A 21,780-nucleotide genomic window follows, 5' to 3' on the forward strand; every position below is an offset into this window, starting at 1 on the left:
CTCACGCCGAAAGGATGGATGATCAACGGTATCCATAGCGAACGTTACAATGAATCCTTACCAACCGCAGAACAAAGGGAATACAGTTTGGTGCTTTTCCGTGAAGCGATTCATTTCACTAGACAAAAACTAGATGTCACAAATATCAATATTTTTATTATCTGGTCATCTATTCCTTATTTCAATGTACATCCTACATTATGTTACAGTTTCGACCGAATCAACACACAGACACTTTCGAATCTCCACAGTAACTCATAACTTTTCTGATACTCCTGTTTGATGTCTTCTTAACATCCTCTTTGATGTATTCTTCAGGGATTCCGAGACCTCAGTCTTCCGAGCCTCCAGACAAGGCTACACTGATCCCCGATCCCTAAGCGCGTGGGTTGGCGCGAACATTTCTGACGGCAGGATTTTGATTAGAGGGTGAAGCGGACGATATTTTATTTGTGAGAGATCGAAGGTAGAACACGATGTTGACCTAGAGGTAAAATTGAAAAATTGAATCAAAATTTCGAACAGAAATAGTATGTTCATAAATCCTATTTTGGATTCTACGATTTTTTTGACCCATATAAGATCGGGAGCAGTCTGTACAAGGAATTTCATAAACTTTTGTTTTTCAAGTGGAAAAAAAGTAGTGAAAAAAAAGGTGAAAAAAAAGTGGAAAAGTGTTTTTCATTTGAAATTTTGTCTTTGATTGATCGGACAAGAGGTGAAAGTTTTTGTTATGGGGTTAATATTGTCATTATTCCGCTTGATTTAAGAATTTAGACTCGACTAGAATGGATAGATAGTCAACTAGAAATACACTTTGATATTCAAGAGGTATCAAGAGAGACATAGAGAAACAAATATTATACAATCATGGTCAGAAATGAAGAACGAATGTATAAGGGGGCCTGCACAGTAATCAGTAAAATGATGATGATCATGATGATGATGACTAAAAAAATATTGAGGAAATAATGAATGAACTCACGAACTACACTAGTCTGTAAAATATGTATTACTTTATTTATACCATATTATGATCCTCTCAAAGACCTCAGCAGAAAGAAACCTGTAATTTAACTAAAACATATATTTACTGATTTATTACCTTTCATATTCTTCTCCACCATTTGCAAATGCTTAATGGGATCTACAGTTATCTGTCGAATACTAGTTGGAAGAAGGGATTCTCTCGAATATTGTCCAATTATAGTTATGTGGAGCATCGTATCAAAAAAGCTGGCAAACTTTCCTTTCCATTGAAGTTTGCCGTTGCGACCATTTAAGTCGCATTCACTTAATCCTCTGAAATAGTTCTTATACATGTATCTTCTTAGCTGACACTCTTGATATATGTCATGTTCTTGTAAAGTGATTTCTTTATTATTGGACACTTTTAAAAGGTCATTTTCTTTAAATTCTGATGATACGTCTTTGGGAATTCGTACATATCCCGTACAAACCACAGCTCCACTTTCGAAAATTTCAAAATATCCTGATTGTTTCATTATAGTTATAGTAAACGTTACTCCTTCTCCATCTGTTACAATGGTTGCTCGTTTAAATTTAATATTTTCCATTACAATCGGTAATTCCTCTTTATTCTTTAAGTTAAAGTCCGCAACGATGTTCCAGATTAAATCCTATAAATTAAAAAATATACAAAGTACAGAGCGAAATGCAAAATTGAAAATAAAAAGCAAAAGCTAATATATGGTTGGTATATAGTGACGAATTCCATAAATATTTGTTTTCTGAGATATTTTGATGAACCATCATCATCAGCTCATAGTCGTCCACTGCTGAACATAGGAATCCTCAAAAAATCTCCATTGAGACCTAGTTTTATTATCTGACATTTCATTCTTCGAGGGAAAATGGCAACTTAAAACGCCGCGCTTGCCATGCGTGTTGGTGAGTTCAGGAGAGAAGAAAGGATAGTGTGAATAAAATAGTGACCTTTCTGCCTACTACTACTACTATCGGTTTACAGCGTTCTCCGACGCCTTCCGACTCCTAACCGCCATTCTTCTCTATTCAGCCATAGGCCTGGAGGGATTTCTCTTTCCTCTAGTTCTTTTTCAATTCCCTCTCTCCAGCTTTTTCTCGGCCTTCCTCTTTTCCTTCTCCCTTGTGGTGTCCACGTCAAAATCTGTTTTGGAATCCTGTCATCTGGCATTCTCTGTACATGGCCGTACCATATTAACTGTTTTGTTTTTATGTCATCAACTATTGTATGCTTGACTCCCATCATTTCACGTATTCTCTCATTTGGTATCCAATCTCTTCTTGATTTTCCTGCTGCTCTTCTCCAGAAGTCCATTTCTGTTGCTAGTAACAGTTTCTCTGTTCTTTGTTTCATTTGCCAAACTTCGCTGCCATATGTGATTACACTTTTAAGTATGGTGTTGTATATGAGTTGTTTGTTCGCTTTAGATATTGTTTGGTCCCACAGATTTCCGTTCATCATGGATATGGCTTTTCTACCCTGTATGTTTCTGTCTTTTATAGCAGCATCGAGTGTTCCATCTTGAGTTATCTTCATACCCAGGTACTTGTATTCATCACAGTTTCTAATTTCTACCCCATCGTCTAATATAATGGACTGTTTTGTTCCTCCAATACACATGGCTTTAGTTTTCTTAATGTTGACTTCGAGACCCCATTTGTTATATTCTTCTATTAGCTTTCGAGTCATGTAACTCAAGTCGTCATGATCCTGAGCAATCAGTATTTGGTCATCAGCGAAACATAAGGTGTACAGTGTAGTCTCGTCATTGAGAGGAATTCCCATGCCATTACATTTTCTTTTCCACAGCTTGAGTGCTTGTTCCAGATAAATTTTGAAAAGGGTAGGCGAAATACATCAACCCTGCTTTAGTCCTTTCGTGACCTTAAATCCTTCAGATATCCTTGATCCAGTTTTAATTTTTGCAGTCATTCCATTATACAGACTTTGGACTGCTTTGATAAGACCATGCTTAATGTTGGTTTGCTGTAGGGTTGACCATAGTTCACTTAGGGGTACACTGTCATATGCTTTTTGTAAGTCTACGTACATCAGGTGAACTTCTTTATTGACGGCTGTTTTTTTTTTCAATAACTTGCGTAATAGAGTACAGGTGGTCTACTGTGGATCGCTCAGCTCTAAAACCAGCTTGTTCCTCTGCTTCGTAATCTCTATAGTCATTTTCTTTCTGCCTTAAGAAACCTAATCGCCATTCGGGGTCAAAAAAAAACAAGAGTTAGCCAAGAGAGGCTGATAGGATAGATCAAAGGACATTTCACCTAAGACCAGTTGAAGAAGAGTGAAATGTGAAGGCCCTCATGACTCGCCAGGTGCGATTCATGAGCGTATGAGTATTTAAACTTATTGTGTTCCCGCTCATACATCGGGATACTCGCATCCAAAATCTTTCTTCTATTAAATCTATTCTATTCACTTCTTTTCTGTTTGTTCTCAGGTTTTTTACCTTCAGAGAGTTCTTCATAAGCTCCTTCATTGAGTGTATTTATTATCTCTTGGTAGGTTTTTTTCTGGTCTAAGAAGTAGATCAGGTTTGTTAATTTATGGCTAAGATGTAACTTATATAAAAATGAAGTTAAGTAGTTTTGCAGAGCATCAATATTGTATTTGGGTGGATTCGTTACCAGTGGTTTTGATTGTGCTGGTTGTTGTTTATTTAGGTGTGATCACTGTCGATACTGTAGGTAACATTTTGGTCTTACCAAATAGTGGTCAATTCTGCATTCCGGTTCTCTTATCCCTATTACATCTTCTACTATTATGTGTGTTTCTTGTTTTGTCATAACATAATCTATAATTGACGTGGTTTTCCTCGTTAGTTGGATCCAAGTATACTAGTGCATATTTTTATGTTGTTAGAATCCGTTTAGGATTTTCATAGAGTGCTGTTCGCAGAATTTGATTAATTGTTCTCCATATTCATTTATTTTTGCATCTTCGTAACTACCTATAAATGTGTCACTTATTTTTTACTTGTCTGAGGATTAAAATCTCCCAACAGTACAATTTCTGTGCATCTCTTTATATTTTTAATAAGTTTTGATTAAGTTTCGTAAAGTATTTGTTTATCTCTTTTGATGCACTTTCTAATGACGCATATATTCCAGTGATCCCGAAATCGTGCTCTTTCCACGTAATAGATAATTCTCTCATTGATTTTTGTCCAGCTTTTCAGGTTCTGATACCGCTGCTTGTTCTCTCTTGTCTTTTTCTACTCCAGTATAAATATGTATAAAATCTCCTGTGTCTTCGATAGCTTGGTCTTTTTGCTTTGTTTTGGTAAGAATTTTGGTATCTGATTTTATGTTTTTTACTTCGAATATGACTTTGTCTAACTTGGTTCTGCACCCTTAGATATTACATGTATTTATATTCAAAGTCCTTGTTCGTTTGCTACGTCTTTGTAATTTCTCGTCCGTGTTCCGAGGCTAAATTTTAGAATTGGCAGTGGGTTTTTTTACAAGTGTAAAGGACCAGGCTTTAAGCCCCTTGAAGCCCCTAAACCTAGAAACAATTGATTTCTTAGTCTTGGGGCACTGACAACTTTTCCTCTCTGCAAAGTTTCAGCCAATTTAACCAAAACCACTTTTACATAAGAAAAGTTCCGGGATCCTTAACTAAGATGCATTGTATTTGACGTTTAATATAATTTTACTTACAATATATCCAGTTGCCGGCATTAAAATTCTTCCATCTATTTGATGGCCCTCTAGATAAGCATATTCTTCATCTGATAGGCTAACATTTACTGATATACCACAAGAGCTTTTGTGTTCATATCTTTTACTGAACCATGATACACTATGGTCCCACTTTACTAGAGATGACAGCATTTTAGTTCCACGACTGACAGGAAAGCTAACTTCGTTGTATAATTTTCTCAAATTTGGTTGTCCGCCAGCAAGATACAATCTAAAAGTTTTTTTTTTGTTAATGAAAACGTTAATTGTGCACTTTTCATATTTTTATGAGTATCAAATTTTATAAGTATTAATATATTATACAGGGTGGCGCACCGAAAACGAAACAGATGCATTTACTGGCAGATGATTCCTTTAAAAAAAACGCTTGGACCCATCGATTTTGTTATCGAGGGGGAAACAAAATTGGCATAAAATCACATTAACATTTGCAGCCCCCTAAGCGGAGGTGGCACCATCCCTAAAATCTTAAATGGAAAGGGGGTCGAATGATCCATCATTTAAAAGGACTTTCAACTCCCTTTACAATGATGTAAAATTCATGTACTTCAATTCAGTAGTTTTGGAGATTTATTGATTTAAAGTTTAAATACATCATCGTAAGAGGAGATCAATACATAGCAGCAAAGTTGTTAAAAAATAAAGAATGTACTGACCTGTCAGCCGAGTAAATGTTGAAAATGACCACCATTACTTTCCATGCAATAATAAAGATTTTGCTGAAAACGTTGCCGGACATTTTGCAATATTTGAGGAGTAATTTGATGGCACTCATTCACAATTCTTTGGCTGAGTAGCATAGATTTTGCTTTTTAAGTAACCCCACAAAAAGAAATCCAAAGGTGATAAATCTGGCGATCTTGGGGGCCATTCAACTGCACCTCTTCTACCAATCCATTGACCTGGAAAGGTCTGATCTAAATAATGCCGAACTCTTAATGCGTAATGTGGTGGGGCACCATCCTGTTGGAACATCAACATATTCTCAACGTATCGACCATCATTCTGATTTTCAATTATATCTGTTAGCGCAGGATCTATAGCATTTTGCAGTAATTCCAAATACATTTCACCAGTCAAATTTCCAGGTAAGAAAAAAGGACCAACCAAATGATCGCCAAAAATGCCAGCCCAAACATTTAATTTTTGTGGCGGCTGTGTGTGTACCTCATGGTAAATTCTGGGATTAGAGTCCGACCAATATCGACAATTATGACGATTTACTTCGCCATTTAAAAAAAAGGAACATTCGTCGGAAAAGCAAATGTTAAATAAAAATTGTTCATCGTTTGTAATTCGTTCACTCATAACTTCACAAAATTCTAATTGCTTATCAAAATCGTCTTCATTAAGTTCTTGTACAAGGTGAATTTTATACGGATGAAAATTATGGGCCTTTAGAATCCGTTGGATAGTACGTCGACTAACACCACACGAAGTTTGCAATTTGCGGGTACTAAATGTAGGATCTACAATAACTTGCCCTAAATCCCCCACTTCTGTTGCTTCGGTCCTTATAGGATTTTCAATATTACGTTTTTTATTGGCAACTAATCCAGTTTCCCGAAATTTAGCTACAAGTTCTAGAACATATTTTCGGTGCACATTATTGTTCTCATGTCGCTCATTAAAAATTTGTGCTGTTCTATTAGCGCACTGATTACTTCCGAAAAATATTTCAATAATTTCAACCCTTTCTGCCGTGGAATATACCATGGTTAATTTATGTATAAAGCAATAAATGATATTTTAACAACAAAGATTGGTCAAATCAATCGCAAACTAATGTACTATTTCCTATTTAAAATAAGTACGTGGCATTCTCTACTTATCTTTCTTCAAGACACAACTTTTTTTGTCACAAAGGACACTTCAATTGCTATTTTTATTATTAATAAACCATGGGCGTAGTAAATAAAAGCATTTACTTATCAAGAAAATGCTTTTACACAAATTTCTTCTGAAAGAAGTACAAACTAATTTGATGTACCTATTAAAGTCTACTTTAAAATTTAAATCAATAAATCTCCAAAACTACTAAATTGAATACATGAATTTTACATCATTATAAAGGGAGTTGAAAGACCTTTCAAATAATGGATCATTCGACCCCCCTTTTCATTTAAGATTTTAGGGATGATGCCATCCCCGCTTAAGGGGCTGCAAATGTTAAAGTGATGTTATGCCAATTTTGTGTCCCCCTCGAAAACAAAATCGACGGGTCCGAGCGTTTTTTCAAAAAAGGAAACATCTGCCAGTAAATGCCTCTGTTTCGTTTTCGGTGCGCCACACTGTATGTTTAATGTTAACTGACATTTATTCACTTTATTAAAAGATGATTTTAACCAATTACTTGCTTTAATTTAAAATTATATGATTTGTTTCTAATAGGGATAGTTTTTACCACAAAATAATAAAAAGCAACTAACAAGTAATTAGAAACTAATTCCAAATTTTTATGCAATTCGGTGATGACACGGAAAATTAGACGATATCGCCGTATTTCTTGTTCATTTACTTGACCTATTAGGGCAAATATAATTTTGATCTCTGTCTATTAACCTTTCAGTGAACGCAGTTTAACTTTGTGTATCAGTAGTCGCACACGGTTTACTACACCGGTCATAAAAATAGTCGTCTGGATGCAGTTTGTTTAAATATTAAAAAAATAATCAATTATTCGTAGTTTTTTTAACACTATTTATTATTATTGACATATTTCGTTTATTTAAAATGTTTATTTACGTAGCACAAGAACTAGTCCATAATTTCTGTAATAGTTTGATTTGATTGATAAATTAATTTAAACTTTAATAACATATTAGTCTTCAAAAATTATCTTAAACAAAAATAAAACATTATTTCACTAAGATTTATAGTAACAATAATATAAGAGATAGTAAAAAACATAATATAATTAAACCAGAATATTGTTACAGTCATTGCAAATTGGATTTACATGTTCCAAACAAAGATCATCATCATCATATAACGGGGGGTCCTACGGCGATTGCCGCTTCCCGCATTTTAGCCTCCATCTTTTCCTATCTCTCCAATCTCCCTCTTCTAAGCCTCTAGATTGCATTGTTTTTGTAATTTCTCTTCTCCAGGAATTTGGTGGTCTTCCCCTTTTCCTTCTTTCTGGCGGAACATACATTAAGGCTTTCTTTGGCCACCGCTCCTCCTCCATTCTCATCACGTGACCATATCATTGTAATTGCCTTCCTTGTATTCTATCTGAAAGAGTATCTCTAATTCCTGTATGGTTTCGTATTTCCTCATTCCTGATTCTTTTCATTCTCGATACTCGACATGACCTTCTAAGATAATCCATTTCCACAACGTCTACTTTATCTCGTTCATTCTTTGTCATCGTCCAACATTCGGCACCATATGTGGTAATTGGTTCTACAATTGCTCTGTATACGCGAAGTTTGGTATGCATCTTTATTTTATTAGACCACAGTAATGAATTCAGTATTCGGATGCATTTTTTCCCTTGGGTTATTCGGTTTTGTACATCTATCTTAACTCTGCCATCTGCTGATATGATGCTTCCTAGATATTTATACTGGTTGCAGCCTTTTATGACTGCGTTTTCTAGCCTCAGATCTGTGGTATTTCCTCCAATTTTTAAATATTTTGTTTTGCTTATGTTTACAGTAAGCCCCCATTTGGCATATTCCTCAAATAATTTTCAATTCATATAATTTATATCTTCCTCATCGGTTGCAACCACCACCTGATCATCTGCAAACAACAATGTATACAGAGTTTCTTGTCCCACTTCGATGCCCATAAATCTACATTTATTTCTCCAATTCCTCAATGCTTCTTGGACGTATATTTTAAAGAGTGTCGGTGACAAACAGCATCCTTGCTTTAGGCCTTTAGTGACTTTAAATTCATTTGAGGTTCTGGTTCCAATTTTTACACAACTAACTGCATTTTCGTACAATTTATATATCGCTCGGATATACGTCGAATCCAATCCGGACCTTTTGAGGATCTCAAACATTTTCTTTAACGGGACACTATCATATGCTTTCTCAAGGTCTATAAATACCAAATGGGTCTCTCTACTTCTTTCGACACGCTTTTCAATTATTTGTCGTAGGATAAATATATTATCAAGGCAGGATCTCCCGGTACGAAAGCGCTTTGTTCTTCAATATCTTGTATCTGTCTTTCAACTCTCTTCTTTAATATTCTGCCGTATAACCGGCCCACAGAGCTCGTCACACTAATACCTCTATAATTGGAACAGTCTCTCCAAACAAAGATACTTTTTACAAATCGAACAAAAATATTTCGTTCTTCGATTCTTTTTCCATCCAAAGTCACCACACCTCCCGATTGTTCTCAGAGTTCTTTGAATTGGCACGACATCTATATCCAAATTACAGATCTCCTTTAGTCGAATCCTCATTGTCTTGGGTATATAGACATTTTGACTTCGATTCTTCTGGTGGTTGTACGCAAGGCTAAATGCTAAATTTGTCAAAACTTCTTCGTCGGGTCTTTGTGGAATTTTTAATGTTACAATTGTAAGTAACAATGGAATTTATTGCTGTAATATTTAAAAGGCTGTACAACACAATCATAGGCCATCTTCTACTACAACGTGCCACATCATATTGCGCGCATAATAATTTATCTACGTTATCAACACCGCTTTTTGTGCTGTTATATGCTAATATGATTTCCGGTTTCTTAGTTACAGGATCAACGTCGTCCCCATGGTGCATAGTGGAATATAACAAATCGTTTTTGTTTGTTTTTGGTTTATATGACACTAGTGTTCCTCTTGAACCAAACCCAAATGAACTAGAGTCAATAGGTCGTCCTTGCTTATTAGATAAATATGCAGGAATTTCTCTTTTATATACTTTTATTGTTCCCAAGAGCGTTAAACTAGTTAGCCCAAATAGTTTGGACCACCCACTTGGTTTTTGCCAACGTATACTTCCATGTTACTAACATAAAATAACTTTGCATCAGACGGGGCAAATATTTTTATACCGTATCTATTGGGTTTGCTTGGTATGTACTGGCGGAGCACCGTCCTCTAAAAGCCTCGAACTTTTCGTCCACGGTTACGTATCGCTAACCAGAGAAACATTTTTTCTGATTTTCGTTCCACTTGGTAATATATATATATATATATATATATATATATATATATATATATATATATATATATAAGCGGGGATCCTACAGCTTCTGCCGCTTCCCGCATTTCAATCGCCATCTTTTTCTATCTCTCCAGGTGTCTTCATCAATGGCTCTATCTTTCATGGTTTCCATAACACCTTGTATCCAAGACTTGGCTGGTCTTCCTCGTTTCCTTCTATTACTTGGATTCTATTCCATAGCTCTTTTTGGCCATCTGTTGTCGTCCATCCTCTGTACGTGTCCATACCATATTAACTGTCTAGTTTCTATTCTTTCAGAAGTTGTATGTACTCTAATTGAGTTTCAGAATTCAGAAGTTGTATGTACTCCACTTGGTAATAAGATCTCTTATTGGTGCTAATTTATCCAAATTAACTCTACCATGCCTTGTATTGATATCATCTCAGTCGGAAAACCTCTATGCCAGTGCCGTCCATTATCCAAAAGTCTGTTGTACCAAGGTGACTTGCCTTTCATACACCTGCAAGATATAAGAGACCTAAAAGGGCACGAATTTCATCAATGTTTGTTGGGTATATATCTCGATCGCGACTAAATTTCTGCTTTTTTGCTTCTATTTTTGTATTGGTTTCATCAACAATTATTTTCAACATATCAGTATCAAATGGATTGCTTCAGATGTCTAAAATATCGATTTTTTGTCTGACACATTGTTTTGAACCCGGAAGCTGCAGAACAATATTTTCTTAGGGGCAATATGCTTAGTCCATTTTATTTTTTTATCTTTGCTCAAAAAATATGGATCAATGACAAAGTCTGTCTCATCATCTAATTCTTCATTTTGCTGTTCCGTATCGCTTCCCTCCAAGTTTTCTTCTACATTATCTTCTTCTCCCGATTCCTATTCATCATCATATTCATCACACGTCAAAATTTTTTCAAAAAGTGCTTACAATCTATTTTGTTTTTTTTTTCATAATCCATATCTGAAAAATAAAGTTATTATAAAAATATTACTTACAAGTCACACAATTCTATTATTTTCTTAAGCGGCGTCCTCATTGAGTCGACGTTGTCGATCGACTGTGTTTATCGACACTCTCGACTGAGTGTGTACGCGGCAATCGACTTTGTCAATCGACAAAAGATGTCGATCGACGTGTCGACTGGTTTTCCGTGCTCTGTCGGTAAAATCAAAGGGTAGTCGAGTCGAATCGGAAGTGTGTACGTGCATTCGTCGTTCGACCTTCGACATTATATAAAAATACAGTAAAAATAATTCAGCGTGCGGTGTAGTCTACCTCATTTAAAGTCTCGTGTTTTGTACTTGTTGGCAAAATGGAATGGGAAAAAGAAAAAGTGATTGCATTTATTGAAGCTTATAAATTAAAAACAAATCTATGGAACACTAGAAGCAAATATTATAAAGATCGAAACATGAGGCACGATGCTTTGATGGAAATTGCCAGTGAATTTAACATAGAAAAGCAAGTGGTAGAACAAAAAATAAAAAATCTTCAAAGCCAGTTAGCAAGAGAAATAAAAAAAACAAAGGATGGCAATAAATCTGGCAGTGGCACGGATGATGTGTACAAAAGTAAATGGTTTGCTTATAAAAATTTAATATTTTTACGTGACAAAAATAAGACCAGAGAGATGTTGGATTCAGAGGTATGTATAAATTAAATATATTTTACACCTACAATGTGTTTTTTATTAGGCTACATAATATTAATACACATTTTATCACTTTAAGTATTGCCAAGGCACTTCTCCTTCTGGTGTCATAAAATAGTCTTTTAACACGTTTCTCACATGTAGAGCACTCAGTGCACTTTTTCTGGGTATTTTTGCTAAGTTTACTAATACAGGTTGATTACAAACTTCACTTCTCCAAGCTCCTGGAATCAAGTCTGTGGTGTCAGAACAGTCAGCATCGTATGTTCCAGGAGGATTGTAAATATTCCTGGATGCGCTTTTTCTAAGAAACTTGTGCATATAACATGCTGTTAAGATTATTTTAGAAGCAGTAGTAGGTTCTAATAGCATTGGTTTGCGAAAAACTCTAAATACGCTAGATAGTATGCCAAAAACATTTTCAGATAATCTCCGGGCCCTGCTAACGCGATAATTAAATACTCTTTCACTAGAACCTTTAACTCATAAGGTTTCATTATGTTTGTAGACAGAGGAAATGCATCATCTGCCACAAAAATGAATGGGCTTTTTACATCACTCTTTGGAAGCAGGTTTTCCGCAGGCAAATGCATTGTATTCTCTTCAAGAAATTTATTGAATACAGTGCTACTAAACACACCACCATCAGAAATACGCCCTTGGCATCCCACATTGGCATAAATAAAATTATAATTTGCATCGACTACGGCAAATAAAACAATACTGAAGAATCCTTTTTAATTAAAAAATTCACTGCCGCTATTTATTGGGGCTTGCAATGCTACGTGTTTTCCGTCCATAGCTCCGACACAGTTTGGAAAGTTCCAACGATTGTTATAGTCCTCTGCAATAGCTTTCCATTCTGCCTCAGTTTTAGGCATCTGAAATAAAAAGACCTATTTATTTTTATTATCTAACCTATTTAATTTCTAATTAATCTAATATATATACTCTTGATTACAGGTTTCAACTGAAGTAGATACTTTGGAAGATAAAGGAGATGTGAATGACATCACTGAAAATGATGAGAATAGTCACGATTTTATTACCACAAATGATTCAACAGAAAACAATCTAGCAGAATGTAATAATGCAAATGCTGGAAATGCCGAAAAAGTTGAACGCACAAAGAGAAACACAAGTCCGAAAAAACAGTTCAAGTCACCAAATCTTGACCATGTGCATTCCAAGAAAAGGAAAGGTGATTACCCAATGGTTAATGATGCATACAGGATGATGACACAGGTGTTTTTGGACAGAAATAAAAAGGACGTCTTTAGCGTATTTGGAGAAGAAGTTGCTGTTACATTACGAAATTTGCCTACCGCTTATGCTCAAGCTACAGTGCAACACATGATAAGCACGATTCTGTTTGAAGGAAAATTGGGCAATTACAACTATCCAGTATCACAACAGCCACCACCGCAATATTATCCTCAGCATCAGCTCCAGCAGTATCCTGTTGGTTCCATGACGACTTTAATACCGCAACCATCCCCAGAGCATTCTTCATGTTCTTCTTTTACTAACCCCTCAACTCCGGCAGAATCAGGTACTGAAGATGACGAAGCCATAGATAATTTAATTCAACAACTACAACGTCCGGGACGTGGCACTTCACAATAAGCACAGTAGATATAACCAGCATTATTTTTAATTTTGTGTTTGATACGTACATTTATTTGAAAACTTAGTTTTATTTCCGAATTAGTTCACTACATTTTACTAATTTGGTACGTTTTTGTAAGTTTCGTTTTAGTTAATAAAATTCGATAATGTAATTATAATATACCTCTTTCAGTATGAACGTAGTTTTAGTAAAACTCTACTTACCTTTATGTAATCTTGTAATGTGTCAATAAGGGCATCGCAGACTTCCGGAATAATTTGAGAAATTGCTTGTTTTGAAATTTTGAAGAGATACATCAGTGAGTGATACGAATCTCCACTACATAAAAATCGTAATGTCACAGCGAGACGCTCCTTTGTTGGAATGGCATGTCTACAATTTGTGTCTTGCTTACAAATTTTTGGCCCGATTTTTTGCAACAAATATTCAAATTCACTTTCCGACATTCGAAAAAATTTCTGAAACCTCCGTTACATCTGTATTCAAGGTTCAATAGATCGATATCATCCTTTTTCAAATCTTCCATCAGGTTACTACCGCTATACCGATTTCTACTTTGAAGGCTTGGTCGAACCCAAAATCTTCTTTTACGCGATGATTTACGTTTTTTAGTTGTGATAATAACAAATGCGGCACAAACAATAATGGCGTCATCTTCGTCACACATTTTCGTTTCGACTGTCGACAAATATTCTGCCTACCTGGTGTGGACATCGAAGCTTTTTCGATTTGTCGGTCAACAGTGTCGATAAACAGACTCGATCGACAATGTCAACTCAATGAGGACGCCGCTTTAGACTCACACCACACGGTCTACTGCACCAGTTGTAAAAATTACAAACTTACACATATTAACGAGCATCAACTTTGCAATGATACACAGTCGATAAATGTACGTATTAAAAGAAGGTACAGAGCCGGAGGAACTCAAAAGCTTCCGATTGGCTTTAGAATTGAACGTCATTGACTCCCACCGGCCTCCTAGAGATAAGCTGCGTCTACTGAAAGGTTAAGAGGAGCAACATATAGTATGTCTATTAGTATCTTTAGCTAATTTTAAAATACTTATGTATTATAATCTTTTCCATATCTGTACAATTTACAGTGAGCCAATTGGCTGCAGTACGGCTTTTGTGCAAATAAACGACTTTTAGGGAGCAAAAATAAAGGGCAATGAACGTGGGTCATCCATCGAAGAGGTGGAGTACCTACTGATCTAAACATTAAGAGGAGATATATATATATATATATATATATATATATATATATATATATATATATATATATATATATAGACAAAACATACAATTTGTTTAAAATCAAGAAGCAAGATGAAGAAGAAGCAAATAACATAAATATGTTAAAATTCTATAAAACTTTTTTTATTAGAAACATTTTTTATTAACAATAAATCTTTAAAATTTAATACTGATATTGACGTTAACTTAAAAGCAAGATATGTGATAAAAATTAAAATATGTGTGTAAATGTATTATAAATAAAAAACACATACTTCCCTATGGCTGACAGGAAAAATTTTTCATTGTCGTCACTCGACCTATTGGTAATAGATATTTGAGTAGCTTCTGGTCCCATTTCTCGTTTTAATATTGCTTGCAATAAACCATGCGGAGAAACTTCTATAACAATTGCATTTTCAGGTATCTGACTATAAACTTGATCGAACAGCACTGTGTTACAGAAGTTATTGTGATGGTATTCAGCGCAATTTAATTGTGCCCATTTTTCGTGTTTTTTGGATTCAGGAACAGAACTTGATACCCACTTCTCACTTCGTGGTTTAGGATCAGGTAAAACTAGTTTACAAAAGTCCAATAATAACTCTCCAGCTTCTTTAACGTATTTCGTATGATACGGAATTCCTCCTGAATTTACCAATTTTGCAAAAATTCCTTGCGCTGACAATTGTTCTACAAAAGCCTTAGTTTCTTCCAGGGGTCCTGATATAGTTACACTTTCTTTTGCATTTTGACAAGCAATAAAAATACCCTCTGGAAGCATCTTGGAGACCTTTTCTTTACTTAATCCAATAGCTGCCATTTGACCTGGGATAATAGAACTATTGGATGAAGCGTATCCTCTTGCGTAACCTAATAAAGTAGCCTGTTCGACAGAAATCTGGCCGTCAGCATAACTGCAACCTAAGCAAAATACAGTTTATCAAATTTTCCATAGTAAATATGATAAGATATTAGTATCTTATTATTATATATTAATATAAGGTATATTAGATAAAAAACATTACATCGCTGAATACAATTTTGAAATTCTTAAACGATTATGTTCATATTAACAAAAGAGATAAATCAAAGAATAAAGTAAAGTTAGAATGGACTAATGAAACATATTATAACTCAGTCTCTAACAGGAAAAATAAGGGTGAAATGAATGATATACGGAACAATAATACCGTTCGATTTCCTTTAACTTTGTTCTATCTAGTATACCTTGACGAAAAAGATGAAGTACCAAAAATCTAGAATATTCGAGATATCATAAAAAATTCCGAAATATTTCGTAATGTCTGAAACGTCAAAAAATGTATGTAAACAAACAAGTTAAAAGTTCGAGTAACAGTAGTTTTTCAATAGTTGACGTTCACTTAAATTTGTATAACAGGTTAAGCTTACGCTTCGTCAAGGAAAGGTTGCTCCTTTTTTTGTTGCCGGAGCTTTTGTGGGGGTGAGCAACATAAGTTTCGAGAGGGTAGTTTTGGGTAGAAAACTGCTTGTGGTAGCAAGTGGATACTTCCCTGCGGTCCCCACAGGGGATAGATCTATTTCTTTAGGAATAGCACACCTGCATACGCGAGCTCATGTATTTTCCAGCCTTCCATCTCCGGGGAAACAATGTTCAAATCCAAAGCATTCAGATCTCCACACCCATTCCTCCCTTCTCACTTCCAAACCTACTCGTCAACACGCATTAGCCAAGCGTGGCGATTTAATAGCTTAAAGCCCCAAAAGTTTTTCATTTTTCATGGAAGACGAAACTGCTGAACGGCCCTCAGTCTCGATGCAACACCCAACACCCAACACCACCAACCAAGGTGGCGGTTGAAACAGGTTTGGAGCAGAGGTTGCTAAGGATCCCTGAAAAAAACCAGGCTACTACAAAGAGCGACAAATGCATATACACCAGAAGATGATGGGACTGGAGGAAGAGCTGAAAAGAATAAAATGGAACATCATTGGCCTCAGTAAAATAAGAGGAAGAGGAGAAGCCCTAATTACTCTTAAATTAGAACACGTATTTATTTTAGAGGAGAAGAAGACACTTCAAATGATGGAGTGGGATTCATTATACATTAAAATCATTTACAAAATATTGTTAAAATTATTAGTATTAGCCTGAAGATTGTATACCTCATCTTCAAACTAAATCCAAGATATAACCTGAAGGTAATCCAGACATATACTTCAACGACTACCCACTCGAATGAAAAAATTAAGGAATTTTATGAGGACCTAGAAACAGCCTTACATACCACAGCAGCATATTACACAATAATTATGGGCGACTTGAATGCTTTTTTTGTCTTTAGTCTTTCTCTGGACTTTAGTGGTTTTTGGGAAGACTACGAAAATGATGGAACGACAACTTACTGGAGGCATATTGAAAAACAGACAGAGTCATATCTATATAAAACGAAGAAGAAGACGACTTTAATGTGAAAATGAGGATGAAACCACATGATGCAGAAGTAGCAATGGGTAAGTATGGATATGGCGAAAGAAATAAACGATGGCACAGGTTGCTGAACTTACATCAGCAAAATTTATCCATGATGACCTCTTATTTTGATAAAAAGCCTCAGCGTAAATGGATATGGATCATACCAGATGGCAGTATCAAAAATAAAATAGATTATATCATTTCTTCTTCTTCTGGTTCCTATCCGTTTCGGATGTTGGAAATCATATTGGCAATCATGACCTTGCTCGCTGCGGCTCGAAATAGCTCCGTTGAGGTTTTCTTAAACCATGTTCTTAAATTCTGCAGCCATAATATTCTCCTTCTACCGGGTCCTCGCTTACCTTTGACTTTACCTTGCAATATAGACTGCAGCAGGGAATAACGGTGCTGATTTCTCATAATGTGTCCCAGATTATATCATAACAAACAAAAAAAATAATCAAAGACATAGAAGTACAAATTTTCAATAGGAAGCGAGCACAGAATAATTTGAGCTAAGATCCTATTGAATGTTATATTCTAAAGAACAAACATGATCCTATACACACGAAAATAGAAATGGATTCCCCCAGAAATTAACGACCTATTTGAAGATGAACAAATAAATTAAATAAACTGTTTTCTGTCCTCTGGGCTGTCGAAATATGCACATATTAGTAGTATTCAGCAAAAGCTTGCTATTGATCTGATGAAATAAAAGCCATATATTCTAGCATTGAAGAACAAATTAATTAGCCAAACTTTTTATGTCTGAGTCGTATTCAATAGAAAGATATAACTGTTATTTCGGTATCTCTACCTCGTCAGTCATTTGAGCTGATTCCGATTCTAACCAAAAAGTCCAACTAATGTCTCCAAAATTTTTTCATTTTCAGTTGTTCAATTTTGACTAATTTGGGCTCCAATAGCTACTAATATTTCGAGACAAGACCAGAGGGCAAAGAAAAATTTATTTAATTGTTTAGTTCTTCGTCACCAAAGCATGTGGCACCTCTGCGCTCGAACCACTGAAAATGGGAAGATTTTGGACACATTGGTTAAACTTTTTGGTTTGAATCGGAATCAGATCGAACGGCTGACGAGGTAGAGATACGAAAATAACCGTTATATCGTTCTATTAATTCCAATTCTGACGTAAAAAGTTCGACTCATGCGTGCTCCAATGCCATAATCAGTTTTTTAAATCTTTGGTGATTTTGGTTATCTATTTTCAGGCATTTTTTGCAGGTGTCCACCTCAGTGTAGTCTGTTAACTTTAATTGTGTCTATATCTAGATCAATTTCCATTTCTCTCCTAACATTTTCGTATCTCAATTTATTAAGTCTAGCCCTTGACTTCCCGTGAAAACCTTTAAATAGTCAAAAGAATGATAATAACTTAAAAGACATGCGAAAATGACTTAAAAATGAAGTAAGACACATTTAGCAAAGAATGATCAAACATAGTGGAACTATATATTCCCGATGAATGGAGAATAAGTACAGTTCAACAGTGGGTACTGCAAAAATCACACATTAAAAGTGTTTTGCAAGAACTTTACAGCAGCTTTTGTGGAGGACATTTTGCAATCAAAAAACACTTATCAGAGTTCAAGACTAATTTTACTGGTTAAAAGTCTATCTGCGCGATCTCTGACGTCTATGAGGTCCATGCTATCAATGGCTAACACAGAGACTTAAAGCTAGCAAAATTAATAAGAAAATAATTCAAATAAAGTACTCACCAACTTCTCCTAAGGAATGTCCACATATTCCATCCGGATAAATATTTAATGAATGCAATAAATCTGTTAAAGCAATTTCTATAGTTCCTATACCACAAAAGAGATTGATAAAATTATCGAATACTTTCGGATCCTCACTTGTGATAACATTAAGTAAATCGATACCATAAGGCTCTAAAACTCTGGCGCAACGATTTATAGTACTTTTAAATACGGGAATATTTAATAAATCTCTACCCATTTTATTCCATTGACTTCCCATGCCGGTGTATACGAACCAGATTGGTCGCTTTTTATTATATTTTCCAACTTCTTTAATCTGATGTTCTCCTAATACCGTGTAACTATAACAAAGACTATAACTGTATAACTGTATAAAAATGCTAACTGTATACTGTATATTTATAGCTAAAAGAGGCTGTATGAATACATCTTTGGAACAAGAAGGGCCCTCTGAAAATTTTCGTATACCCAGCATTGCATATTATAATAGAAATCGGCATACAAATTTCATTATTCAAGTTGAAGCCAACAATAAGATACATTTTTATATTAGAAAATTAAAAAAATACAGCGCTTGAACTAGATATAAGGTAAATTCAATAGCCTCAAATGTAAACAAACCTCTATTTAATAATACGTTCACTAATAAATATATAAATCTCTTTACCAATAGTACCGAACTATGAGCCTTACTATGAGCGAGTACGGTATTACCTGAGATGTCTTAATATCGAATTCTCAATTACCTTTAAAATCAATATTAAAAGCCCCTCTCCTTCGATAATTAATACCCCCAAAAATACTTGTCTAACCCAATACAACAAACATATTAACTGTTACGCAGAGATTAAGAATAATCTAGATCTAATTCTCCGTCAGGATTACGAACATTGCTATAAAATCTTTATAGATGCATCTAAGTGTGATAAAGGAGTAGGTGCTGCATTCGTTACTCCAAGCGATACATATCAATTTCGTCTTCCAACCTTCTTTTCGATTTTCTCCGCTGAGCTCTATGCAATGTTTAAAGCTATCATGCATATAAATTCTAATAATATTCCTAACTCTGTTATTTTAAGTGACTCACTAAGCGCCCTTCAAACCCTTAAACAGATCTATTCTAAAGATCCCCTTGAGAAACTGATAAAACTAGAACTCACGAAGATTCAAGAAAATTCTAGGAGTATCAGATTTATATGGATTCCATCCCACATTGGGATTGCTGGCAACGAAAGTGCGGACCAGTGCGCGAGTGAAATTGCTAAATGTGCCGATATAGAAAAAGCTGAGAATTAAAATACCGCTAGTGATATAAAAGCTTTTATAAAAAATCGAGTTTTGTGCAAGTGGAAAAACGAATGGAAATCTTTTCAAACATCTCTAAAGCAAATTAAAAATGGCGTTACAGCTTGGGAACCCTCAACCAGGAACAGAAGAGAACGATTGGTGATAACGAGATTACGAATTGGACACACGAGACCTACTCACTCATATTTACTGTCCAAAAGTGATCCACCTATTTGTGAAACATGTAATGTACAAGTAACCGTTAACGATTTATTAATTGAATGCCATAGATTTTCAAATTTTCGTCTCACATTTAACATACCTAACAGTTTAAGTAATTTATTAGGCACTAATTTTTCAGTTAATAATATTGTAAATTTGTTAAAATCTGTAGGAATATTTTATAAACTCTAATTTTGTAATTCTGTAGCTGCCGCTAATAACCATTATGGTGGATGCTGCTGTAATTTTTAAATAAAAAAAAATATATACGTACCCTCTGTAATTATGTCCCTTTATATTAAGTTTATGAATTTCATCTACCATTGCTAAAAATTCTGGATCGTCTTGGTTCTTTTCCACACCATCTAGAAAATGTAATACTGCTTCCTCTGTTCTTCCAGAGACCTGAACTAAACGATTGTTGGGTCTTTCATATACGATGGTAGATTTTTCTTTTTTATTTGAATCTATAACAATGTGCGTATTTGCTCCTCCAAATCCAAAACAATTTACTCCAATAATTCCACCGTTGAATTTAGTATTTTTTGTAACAATCTAAAAAACTTGTTTAATATGTATTGAGATTAACGATTAACATGTAAATGATGGGACCATGACATTAAAAAAATAAAAAATCAGAAATATGCAAAACTTGATAAAAACATAAATAGTGCAATTTAAGAATAACGTAACTGAGCAAAATCTACGACTTTGGCTTGAGTGAACGCTTGTATAATTGAAACGAATACTTTTATAATTATTATAGAGCCATCGAGATTAAAATTAAAGCAGGCTTTGGAATAGTCCTTGCTTCTTTTGATTGTCAAACCTCATTTGACTTATCTTAGAGAATAAATTTATTTGCTTAACTTACTCAGGGACGTGTGGTGAAATTAAACAAGGGAAGCAGTTTATAATAAAAATTTATAATGTAATTCAATTCTTCTACCATTTTTGGCAAACTCGTCCATAACTTCATTGTAAAAACTTGGATATTGTGACATTTCCTTAACCAGATTATTTTGAATTACCAAAAGGGAAATAAAATCTTTGATATTATCAAAGATTTTATTTATTTTTCAGGAAAATGTGTATTTTAAATGCATTCAAATTGCACAGCTCAAGAAAGTCTAAGTCATCAAAATTCTTTAACCTATTTTCCATTTGTTGATATATTTGGTCTAAAATCTGATAATCTAGTCGGCGATAGCACGATTCAACATCTCCAACATTATCAGTGTGTATGTGTTTCCTTTTAGGCTCAAAACTTCTTGTCATCATATAATTCCAGCATTTGTCATCTCTCTTTTTGTTAATACCATCTTTAAATTTGTTAATTTTTTTTAACAAAAGCCAGTAAATGATACTGGTCCCCTGGTCTGGACAATATTGATGCCGAGCTAATTAAAACAGGCGGTCATGAACTCATAAGTAAAATCCATCAATTAATAGAAATGGCCTGGCAACCAGAAATAATGCCGATAGAATGGTGTGGTAGTATTATTGTACCAATACACAAGAAATGAAAAAAAGGAATTATGCATGAATTACAGAGGAATATCACTAATCAACACTACATATAATTAAAAAGATTAGTACCATACGCCAAAGAAATAGTTGGTGATTACCAGTGTGGTTTCAGGCCTGGCAGATCGACTA

General features: G+C 34.8%; 1 protein-coding gene across 1 annotated transcript in view; it reads right to left on the reverse strand.

The window, feature by feature from the left end:
• The window catches only part of LOC140433979 (fatty acid synthase-like), an 84,313-nt gene that overhangs the window by 34,457 nt on the left and 28,076 nt on the right, over positions 1 to 21,780 (reverse strand). Inside the window, 5 exon segments of the mRNA XM_072521949.1 lie at positions 1,106 to 1,640; positions 4,684 to 4,936; positions 14,682 to 15,330; positions 18,610 to 18,953; positions 20,396 to 20,676. Coding sequence (XP_072378050.1) covers positions 1,106 to 1,640; positions 4,684 to 4,936; positions 14,682 to 15,330; positions 18,610 to 18,953; positions 20,396 to 20,676 — 2,062 coding nt within the window.

Source organism: Diabrotica undecimpunctata, chromosome 2, assembly GCF_040954645.1.
Source record: "Diabrotica undecimpunctata isolate CICGRU chromosome 2, icDiaUnde3, whole genome shotgun sequence".
Lineage (NCBI taxonomy): Eukaryota > Metazoa > Arthropoda > Insecta > Coleoptera > Chrysomelidae > Diabrotica > Diabrotica undecimpunctata.